We start from the raw sequence: 11,159 nt of genomic DNA, 5'->3' as shown, positions 1-11,159 counted from the left end.
CCCCACATCTCTGGCAGCGGTGCAGAGACATATGATAGGACTTGGTTCAGAATAGTCACAGCCCCTGTATGGGGAACAGTGTCACAGGGCAACCCTCCACCTCCTCTTCCTCTGCTTGGGTCCCTGCAAGCAACTCCTTCAGAACACCCCTTGTTCAATGGGCATGGTGGGGAGGACAGCTGCCCTGTTTTTTTGGTGAGGAAATGAGACAGGTCCTTGTAGAATAGCATGCTTTGCTGCCAGCCCAGAGACCACTTTCTAGTGTCAAGCACATTATAATAATGCGTCCTCATCAATGTGGTTTGGTAAGACACTGCTCCAAATCTCTGTTGTGATCTCTTGCCTGCATCTCCTGAGTGATATGCTTGAACACATTTCTGATTTGGTGCCCTTTCTGGAGCTAGCACTGGATGTCCTCCTCATGGCGATGGGATCCTTTATTTCCCCAAACTTCCACTTACATCCCCATGCTGCCTGTTAAGGGTGGACTGCTCATCCATGGTCCATGGCAGTGCCCGTTCATCCATGGTCCATCGCAGTACCTGTTCAGGTCTTGGTGTCTGTGGATCTGGCTGTAAAGGAGTGGGTGGAATGCTGGAAGGATGACTGGATGGATGGAAGCAGTGGTAGGCACGTGAGGGTGCAGTGTCTGGTGTGTGGTTCTTGCTCTCACTTCAGAGGCTTTGGGCCCCTGCTTCCACTTCATCTGGGCTCAGCTGCTCAGGTCACCTCCAGAATCTTGAATTGTCTAGGGGCTTTCAGCTGATGCCCCATGATTCTGGCAATGCCACATGCCGCGCCCAGGCTGTAAAATTCAAGGATACACAGACCACATGGTGCCTTAAAATCATGGGGTGTCTCTCTGCTCATCCCAGGTTCAGTATACCCGCCCAACCAGATCTTCCCACACACTGACTTACCTAGTTGATTATCTACCAGCTATCTGGTGATCAGTGAGGAAGAAGAAGGGGAGTCAATCAGCATTGAATGAGAATGAAGGATGTGGCAGAAGACTTCCCTCCAGGAAAAAAAGAATGGTTGGCACATATTTAGGGCCCACCTCAGCCACTCCTACTTTACACTCTTGTAAGATGGAGGACTTTAGTGTAGTGGATTCTGTTACTGGCATGTTGTGAATTTGAACCCCAAGTAGTATTTGCCAAATTTTACTAGATTTCATTTTTTCACTTTTACTTTTTCTTTCCCCACCTCTTAACTGGCACTGTGTAAAGTCCCTGTTTTGAGGAGACTGCAACATAAATATTAGGGGTGTGCAAAACAGGCTGTATTCAATTCGGATTTGGATTCAGCCGAATGGGGGACAGTGATTTGATTCGTTGGTTTGAATTACTGTCCCAATTCGATTTGGCTGTATTTGAATCTGAAGATTCCATGTTGATTTGGAGAATCAGTGCTTCGGCCATAGACACAGCTTTAAATGTTTTTCCTATGTACCTCGAGGTACCAGGCATGGCTTTTGAACACTGCGATGGTGGGACAGATGGAGCATCCCACAGAAATGCAGGGGAACCCCCCTTGTGGTCGGTGGCAGACCAGGAAGTGGACCAGAAGTACTTCCGATCCACTTCCAGGTCTGTCACAGAGTGCACGGGGGACCCCCCCCACCCAATGGCCCCAGCTCAAAATGAGTCAAAACAGTGTTGAATTGAAACAGCTGGCAAAATTTCACACAGCCCTATTAGCTACCCTATATATGTATCTCTGGGATTCCCAGCAACATACCTCAAATTCTGTAATAAGTTGTGTGAACCTGCTTTCTGTCATGCACAAGGTTCCAAACCATGACTTGAGTGATGAGAATTATTAGAAATTGGCTTTAAGACTTGAGAACAGCTTTTTCTGTATTAAAACAACTCTTCTAATAAATTTAATAAATCATCCTGAATCCCACTGGTAGATGGTTTCACTACTTTTCCATCTTCCACCCTTGAGAATGCTTTTGTCTAGCTACATTCATTTGAATTATCAAATTATTTGGTGGTGAAGAATCCAATTAATAAGGCTTAGACTCTTTTGAACAAGAACGTGCATGTATGTAAACCAGAGGCTAAAAAAAAAAACAGGAATATGAAAAGAACTTAATCTAGTGGATTTAAAAAAAAAATCATGATTTTAAAGCAATAATAATGTTCTGATTCCTGGCTAATGCCTTTCTAATACTTGGAGTTGCTGATGCTGGGCTTTGGGTGACTAGTGGGTCTCAGCGGGTTTATCTACATGTGTGTTTGCTGCAGCACCAGTTTACTTGCAAGTAAATTACTCATGAATAAACAGTGCTGTGCAGGCATCTACATGGGCAGGGAAGCGGGAGCAAATTTCCTGCCAATCTGCTCCTTCTTCCTAGGGCCCTGCAATGGGCCCCCGTCACCACCAAGGAGAGCTCCAGGCTCTGACCACTGCTGCTAGAAGCCAGCAGCCAGCAGCCCCACTTGCTGCTGTCTGGCCAGCCACTTTCCTGGCCAGGAGCAGTGTACCCAGCTCAGAGACAGCACACGGCAATGCTTTCCTCACTGCCTCTGCCTCTCTGTGCCATGGCTGCTCCTGCCTCTGCCCCTCGCAGTGACAATCATTGCCCCAGGCTCCTGTTGGCTGCCATGCTGGCCCTGGTGGCTCACTGCACTGACCACCAGCTGGCCCATGGCCATCTCACCCCTCCCAGCTCCCCCATGTGCAGCAACTGCCTGCCCACCCACCACATGCTGTCCTAGGGCTGCCAATGCACACCTGCTGCCCTGACTCCATCAGTCTGGCCGGGCCCTGGCAGGGACACCAATGATGGACTCCATGATGCCATCCCACCAGGGCCACCGTCGCCCTCCTGGGCCTCCAGCCCTTCTGCCTCTGGGCCTGCCAGGCCAGCCAGAACTGGTGACAACACATTGTCCAGCGCACCTGGGACAACTAACAGTGACTAGATGCCTTCAGGATGACCTGAGGTCCAGGCAGAGCTCTTCCATGAGACCTGGGAAGACATAGTGCAGTGCACAGAGGATGACTGGCAGTGGCAGCACCACCTGGGATGGCAGTGGCAGTCCACCCCTGACAAGGCACCAGGAGAGCTGCATACTCACCAGCAGTGGCCAGGGTCAGGGCATGAGCAGGGGCAGGTGTGGGAGGCGCTGGCCAACCACCTCCCCCAGCAGTCCCCACTCTAGACTGACTACAGCACTGCCCATGGACCTTCCCACTGCAAGCACCATGCTTACTGCAGATACATCTCAGAAGGACATGTTTTTATTCCCCCTCACGTCAACCAAAACCCTTTCCCCCCTCCCTCCCCAACAAACAGAGCCCTTCCCCCCAACAAACAGAGCCCCTCCACTAGCACCCCACCCACCAACATTAAAAAAACTTCTTCCACATGAAAATTATGTACAATGTCTTTTGTGCACCGTCCCAGGGTGGGGGACCATGGGGTGGAAATATCTAAGGGGGAGAGCCCAGGGACAGCAGGTGGGGAGCTCACTCAGGGGTGATCATGGCCAGGGCTCTTCCACTGAAGGTGGCTCCCACTTTGGCAGCTGGTGTCCTGGGTGAAGTCCTGACCCCACTGCAGATAACTCCAGCACCACATTTGCATGGACCAGGGCAAGCAGCAGGCCTGGGCCCCAGCAGGGGCCTGGGTGGCACCAGAACAAGGGCATAGTTGAGGACAGGGGCTCCTGGCTGCTGAAGGTGTTGCAGGACCTCTTCCCAGGCCCAGGTTGGGATCTGCTGCTGTATGGAGGGAGGGTGGCTGCCAGGGGGCAGGTGGAGCTAAGGTCAGAGACCAGAACAGTGTCCAGCACCTGGCAGTCATCATCCGTGGCCTGCACTGCCCTACCCAGGACTGCAGTCTGCTCCCACAGTGCCTCTGCCTTCTTGTGCTCTAGGGCCAGGAGCTGCACCCAGAACTCATGGTCTGCCTAGTCCCAGGCCTCCTCATGCCAGTCCCACGTGTCCTTGTGAGTGACATCCTCCACCCATCACCTGTCCTGATGGGCCATGTCCTTCACTTGCCAGGCCCGAGCATCCACCAGCCAGTCCCCCAATGCCATAACCAGGTGGTCCAGGAGAAGGATTATGTCCAGGGTTGTTCTTTAGTAGAGCCAGTGCATCTGCAGGACCCCTTAAGCCACACTGCAGCTGCCAAGCATGGCCTCTCCCACATGCAGCTGCAGGCTCCGTAGAGCAGGGATGGACAATTATTTTGGGCAGAGAGTCATTTACTGAGTTTTGGCAAGCTGTCAAGGGCCACATGGGTAGCCCTGCCCCTTGACAGGTGCCCTGCCTCCTGGTCACCTTCTTGGGATTGGAAGTCCCACACCTAAGCTCTGACCTTTGCCACCAGAATACCCTCCCCTTGCCCCTCAAACTACTTCTTTGGGGAAGAGGGTTTGCCATCTTAGAACAGAAAAAAAATATTATATACTAAAAATCAGACACTCATAATAATATATTTTAATTTAATTTTTTTAATTGTCTTGATTTGTGTGTGTTTGTGCTGTATATGTAGAAGTGATTGCATAATAGCTCAAAATGCAGTCTTACTTTTGTGTAGTGTGTGGGGTGCATAGAGGTGTCAGGGGGTATGGGTGGGTGAGTGTGGGGTTTGTGGAGAGCTGTGGGTGGGTGGATATGGGGAGTTTGTGGGGATGGTATTTGTGGGGTGTGTGATGGTGTGTGTGGAAGGGTGTGGCTGTAGGGCTTGTGGGAAGGGCTTGAAGGTATGCGGGATGTACATGGGAACCCCCTGTGTGTGCCCTCCTGAGCCAATCAGCACTCATCCCCCACCCTGAAACAGCCCTGAGCACCCTGTGGCACCTCCTTACCACTGCCAATAGCACAGCCCCAGCACGCACTGCAGCCGCTCTGCACTGCCCAGCCATGGCACGTCTTGCCATCCCAGGGCATGCAGCAGTAGTGGTGGGGACCAACATGTGCAGCTGTGACCCTGTGCATCCCGTGCTGGCTCTGGGCTTACCCATCAGGACTGAGTATCAGCAGCAGCTTAGCATGGGGGAATGTGCATCCCTCTTGTCGTGACCAAGCAGTTTTTGCTGCAGCTACCCAAAGCCCGCATAGCACCTGATCTGCCCTTCATCACTGCCTCTGGGCTGCCCAGCATGGCAGCAGTGACAGTGTGCAGCAGCTGCAGGGCAGCTCACAGGTGGTGGTGAAGGAGCCACAATGTACCCTAGCGTGGCACAGGCTCTGGGCAGCCAGCCATGGGGAAGGGCCACACTCCCAGGTGCATGGCCGGGCTGCTGGTCTCAGCAAGAGCTGGCTTGGTCCTGAGGACTGGGGTGATCGCCCGCAGTCCTCCCCTGTCTCCCTGCCCCTACTCCTTACCTGAATTTCCAGCTCTGACACAGGGAAGCATGAACAGCCCCACCGTCTCAGGCCAGATGCCTCTGTTAGGTAGGGGCTTCCAGCTGGGTGGGGCAGGGCCGGCTGGGCCTTGCTGTTGCAGGATCCAGCTGTGGCTTCCCCTGGCTCCTACTGCCCTTGGCTCCTGTCATTTTTGACAGGCAGCCAGGGCCAGATAAATATTAATTTTATAAATTTTTTAGGGGTCCCGTGGGCTGGATAGAAGGGCCTGGCAGGCCATATTTTGCCCACCCCTGCTGTACAGCCATGAGAAAGAAGCTGCTTATGTAAGTTTGCAACACTTCAGCAATAAGATGCTCTGTACCAGGGGCTGTGCAGTGCCTGGGCCCAAATTGGAGGTTGGGCATTCACAGGTGTCCAGGGACCATGGTATGTTGGACAGGCAGGCCTGAGTCCAGCCAGCCACTGGCTGAGCCTAGCATCCCTGCACTCTCCTGGAGCCAGTGGGCTGCTGGGTGCTGGATGCAGGCAGCCAGCCTCCCCCACCCTGTTCCCAGGGTAGAACAGGACAGGACAGGACAGGACAGACTCCTGGCAGCACATGCTGCCATGGCTCCAGATCCCACTTCCCCCTCCCCTCCTCCTGCAGGCCAGCTGCTCTCCTATGCTGCCACCTAGCCAATGGTGCCCAGGGTTGGGGGGTACAGGACTCCCAGATGACTGAGACAAGGAGCTGCCTGTCCCCCCACAGGGGTCTTCTTGGGGGTGGTGCCCTGGGGGCCAGCCCCCGCCATGCTGCCACTGCACCCTAAGTATACCCCTGCTGTGGATGCTCTGGTCAGTGCATGAGGAGTTTTTTGCATGGAATGAGGGGTGCCTAACCCACTACTCCCTGATGCTGATGATAGCCATGATGCCCTGGGCACACCTGCACACCTGGTTATGGGACTGTGAGCTCTGATGGCACAGGGGGTAAACCCAAGCTGCCCTGCAACCGTTCACTGTCAAAGATGACATGACTACTTGCATCAACATGTTCCTTGGCATGTGAGAGGCCTGGGCCCACCTAGCTGTGGGGGCACAGGCCACCCAATAAAGTTTTGCACTGTCTTCTACCTCCCTATGTGCTATCTGGAGGGCTCCGGGGACAGGGGAGTGCAGGCAAGGAGCAGGGGCTGGGACAGAGGCCAGGGAAAGGTGTAGAGGCTGGGGGAAGGTGTAAGTGCGGTGGCAGGCAGGGCCCTTCCCCCAATGTGGGCCTTAACACTTGGCTGGGGCTGGCATGGCTGGTGGCTCTGCATGGTCATGGCTGTCAGCAACAGTGTGCGGTTTCAGGTGGTGTCCTTGAACAGCGGATGTGGCAGGTGGGCACCAAGCTGAGGGCTGCTGGCAATGGGTGGTGTCATAGCCGGCCATGCCTTGTGGTGGGGGGGTGGGGCTGCAGAGCTGGCATAGCAGGTGCTGACCCAGGCTCCCCAAGCTGCTGGTGGAGGGTGCAGCCAGGGAGCTTGGTGGGACAGGCTACTGAATGCCCAAGGTGAAGGTGGCCCTGCTGGCCAGAAGATGCTTGCAGCTGGGCCTGGGGGCTGGAAGCAGCTTGCAGCAGCCTGTAGCCTGGATGGTGCAGGCCTGGAAGGTGCATGGCACTGTGGTGCCAGGTACCAGTGCTGGGGTGCAGTCAGGCTGATGAGGCTAGCCTGTGGCCTGCCCAGGGGGACACCAGGACTAGAGTCATCTCAGGCTGCCTCCTTGTGTGCCCCAGGGTTCAAAATGCCTGCAGGCTTTTAAAGGCCTGAGGCAGGGGTTGCTATAGAGCAGCCCAGCCCTGGGGCAGCAAAGGCTCCCAGCCGGGAGCCCTGGGGCTAGCCTCAGGCCAGCCTTCTAGTGGCAGGGCTGACCCAAGAGCAAATTTGCTCCTGGGTCATGTTCTACATGTGCATTACTGCGCGGTAACTAATTGTGAATAAATTTGATACCTGCATTTGCAGATTATGAAAAGATGTTTTTAACAAATGACATCTGCAAGTGTATATAACATTTGTTCTGTATGTGGGTGCTGTTTTAGTTTTGCTAAATGAAAAAGAAAGCTAATAAAAGAGAGAGGGAAAACAATGCACCAATAGAGTGATAATTTTCATTGTAAATCAAATATTTGAATCAATCTAAATGGGTATTATGTCACTGATTTTCTAGAACAGGCCATCATGCTTGCATGCTAAGAGGAAGAATCATTTATGAAGCTGTCATTTAAGAGACAGACCTTAATATTTATCTATCAAAGGAAGAATAACATATTAGTTTGCAGAGAGACATTCAATTTTTTATTCTTATGTGTATATGAAAATGCTTATATGTCTTGCTATTAGGAGTGCAAACCTAACAAGCTAATTGTATGCAGTGTGCTTTTCTTTTTCAAGAAACTATTTCCCTATAGTCTTTTGCTGCAGAAACAAACTGGCTAGGTCACAGACAAGGTTGCTTTTATTGGACTTAGCCATCAAGCAAGGGTGCAATGTTAATATGTGATTTAAAATTATCTCTGATAATAGATGGAGCTGGTACCATCATCTGTTGTTAAAATTGCTAGACATGGGCTCTCATAAAGACCCTATTTCATTTCCTTGCCACTTTGGGCTGAAGTTTTTGATGCTACATGTCTGCCTCAGGCTGTAATTTGCAGGGGGAATTTCAGCAGAGAATTGAGCCATTTTGGGGAATCCAATTACAGATAAATGTTGTACAAATGTCAAAAAAGTATATAATCATTTAATCAGGAAGGCCGAGTGTCCCTGCTGTTTTGTGTAGCAAATGAGATAACTTCCATGCGTAATTCTAAATCATCCCCAGACCATGGTCTATTGTGTGCACTGAATGAAGCTGTGGTTCTGTGGAAAAAAAAAACCTAGTGCAGTCAACTCTCATTTGCATCAGTAACTGAGAAGAACAACAGCCTCTTACCAGCAACAGTTCTCCTGGGTATGTTGTCTGTGTCATGTATTCAGCTGACACTCTATAACAGCAGTAGCCATTTAGGAGCAGATATATACTATATGTGAGCAAATAAATAAAGACTGTATCCTCTTGCATAAACACAAAGAGCTGGAATTAAGGTTGATAGGGTAGACAGTTTATTATGCTAGGGGACCAAAGGGGTGAAAGCAAGCCTAACTCTCTTCTTGAAGGCTGCTCCTATGCAAGCTGCCCTGCTCCACCCTCCTGCACTGGGTCCTGCCTGCTGGGCCACAGAGGCAGCTCCTGCACGGTGCCGGTCTGGCCAGTAGGGCCATGTGAATTTCACTGGCTGTTTTGTTTTGACACTGTTTCAACTCATTTTGAGGTTGAAACAGCAAAATCAAAGAGAAACAAAGTGCGTCAAAATAGCATCGAAACAAAATGAGACTAGTCGAAATGTTTCAAAAGTCGAAATGTTTCGACCACAGTCTGGGGATGGGAAGTCAGTCCAACTGGGCTGACTTTTCATCCCCGGTGCTAGATCGCGCTGGAGTGGGGAGTCAGCCAAGCTGGGTTGCCTCCCCACCCCCTGCCCTAGATCACGCTGGGGCCGGGGAGTTGGCACTCCCCACCCTTGGCTTACTCTGGCACCAGGGATGGGGAGGCAGCCCAGCTTGATTTGGAGAGAGCTGTCTCATTGATTTGGAGAGAGATTACTCTATGGCTCATTCTCTAGTGTGGCAGAGTCAGGTATAATCTTAAACAACATGATGCCTGCATCACTTTGATTTATAAGGAAAGGAAGCACTTAAACAAGGGGAAGCAAAAGCCAGTGGCAGTCTTAAGGCAGTGTGACGAGTACAATCATGTAGGGTCCTGTGAACCTAGAAGCTTTGTGTTATGTCTACAAGTCATTTATAACACCATTCTCAATACTTTATTCACTGTCTCATGATTTTAGCACCAGAAGCCCCATTAGAGATAATATTTCCTACACCTCTTAGCACTTTACCCCATGACTAGGGCTAAGTTTCAGCTGTGCTTCTGGACTCATCCATTCTGTTTTGTAGGCCCAAGGCAAGCTGCAGTCAGAAACAAATTTGTCAGCTGTATGTAGTAGAGTTAGTCACCACAGCCTACAATGAATTGCTGTACTGAAAAAGCTAAGAACAGGTTTGAACCAGCCAACTAAATTACCTCAATGCAAAACATGCGTGGAGTGGGCCAGTCAGAGCATGAGACCACCTACTTATAGCTGGTAGATATCTTTTGTCCCACACCCTGCTGTTAAATAAAGGGACATTGTTTAACAGCATGTTTACCAGTTGGAATAATATTTCATACTTATTCAATCAAACAAATTTAACTTTTTCATATACTGTCTTTCTTATGGGCTTCTTCCTTGCCTGGGAAACCTTGCAAAAAGACAGGAGGAAAGAGTCATTATAGTCTGAAGGGCATCTGAAGCTGGGAAGATGTGGGAGACAGGATTGGTTATCAGTGAAGAAGGGTACCCGTGTACTGCACATAAGGCTCCACACAGCACAGCGGTGTTTCTGAACAAAGAAAAGAACGATATTGTGAGTTTCTACTCCAGGTAGAAGCAGGTCCAGTGGTTTCCACTAAATCAAGTTTAACACTGTGAATAAAATGGCTATGATGCATCAAAATTGAAGTGTAACATAAAGGCTGGTACACCATTTTGGTGGCAACAGTTACATTGTTTTCTACCTGCCAGGACTACTGGTATTGTAGTTTCATTTACAGATACAAAAGCTTCCTTTTAATTTGTTTGCATTTTACTATTAAATGAACAAGGAGAGATTCGTACTTACATGCTGTTTTAACTTCTATTTATATTTTGTTTAATTTCAGGGCATGTTCACATCACTGACTTTAACATAGCGACTATAGTAAAAGGATCAGAAAAAGCTTCTTCTATGGCTGGTACTAAGCCCTACATGGGTAAGTTCTGAAGACCACTTTAAATATAAAGTAAAAGCAGATAAAAAATTTTCAGTGAAGTGTGTCTAAAAAATATGGCCTGATGGAAATGCATGGTAGCTGTAAGCATCTTGTAATGTGTGCTGTGGTGCAACTGGAAATATATTAGCAATGGAGATCATCTTTCAGAAATGGAGAAGCTGGGAAAAGGTTTGGCTCTGCAAAAGTTTTAATCAGATTTTTTTGCTTAAGGAAACCCAGGACTCACCAGATATAATTTCATCTCAAGCCTCAAAGGGGCAGATGTGCATAATTGGTTATGTTGTTCTTATTTCTATTACGTGGAAGAGAACATGTAATACGAGCTGATATAATTTTAAGCACATGATAACATGCATTGGTAAACTGGGTTTTTATTAAGCAACCAAAGAACTTGAGAGTGGTAGTGGACGGGTTATATTCGACCTGGAGGGATGTGGGCAGTGGGGTCTCTCAGGGCTCGGTCCTCAGGCCTGCACTGTTCAACATCTTCATCAGTGACTTGGATGAGGGGGTAAAAAGTACCCTGTTCAAATTTGCTGATGCCACTAAGATGTGGGGGGATGTGGACATGCTAGAAGGGAGGAATAGGTTACAATCAGACCTAGACAGGTTACAGGGGTGGGCGGATGAGAATAGGATGGGATTCAACACTGACAAGTGCAAGGTGATGCACCTGGGTAGGAAGAACGAGCACCATACCTACAGGCTGGGGAACTCCGTTCTCATCAGTACAGAGGCAGAAAAGGATCTTGGAGTCATCATTGATGCCAAGATGAACATGGGCTGGCAGTGTGGGGATGCAGTCAGGAAGGCCAACTGCACCTTGTCATGCATCCACAGGTGCATCTCAAGCAGGTCCAAGGAGGTGATAGTCCCCCTCTATGCAGCAC

The 11,159-nt window shown here is 49.9% G+C and overlaps 1 protein-coding gene across 3 annotated transcripts in view; it reads left to right on the top strand.

Moving 5' to 3' along the window:
• Nucleotides 1-11,159, top strand: part of STK32B (serine/threonine kinase 32B) — a 411,458-nt gene that overhangs the window by 266,845 nt on the left and 133,454 nt on the right. For all 3 annotated transcript variants that reach the window (XM_019526562.1, XM_019526564.1, XM_019526563.1), the window contains exon 6: nucleotides 10,159-10,248. In XM_019526562.1, coding sequence (XP_019382107.1) covers nucleotides 10,159-10,248 — 90 coding nt within the window. The remainder of the gene's footprint in view (nucleotides 1-10,158; nucleotides 10,249-11,159) is intronic.

This window comes from Gavialis gangeticus, unplaced genomic scaffold, assembly GCF_001723915.1.
Source record: "Gavialis gangeticus isolate Ggan-Ray unplaced genomic scaffold, GavGan_comp1, whole genome shotgun sequence".
Lineage (NCBI taxonomy): Eukaryota > Metazoa > Chordata > Crocodylia > Gavialidae > Gavialis > Gavialis gangeticus.
This window is presented reverse-complemented; position numbering and strand designations above follow the sequence as displayed.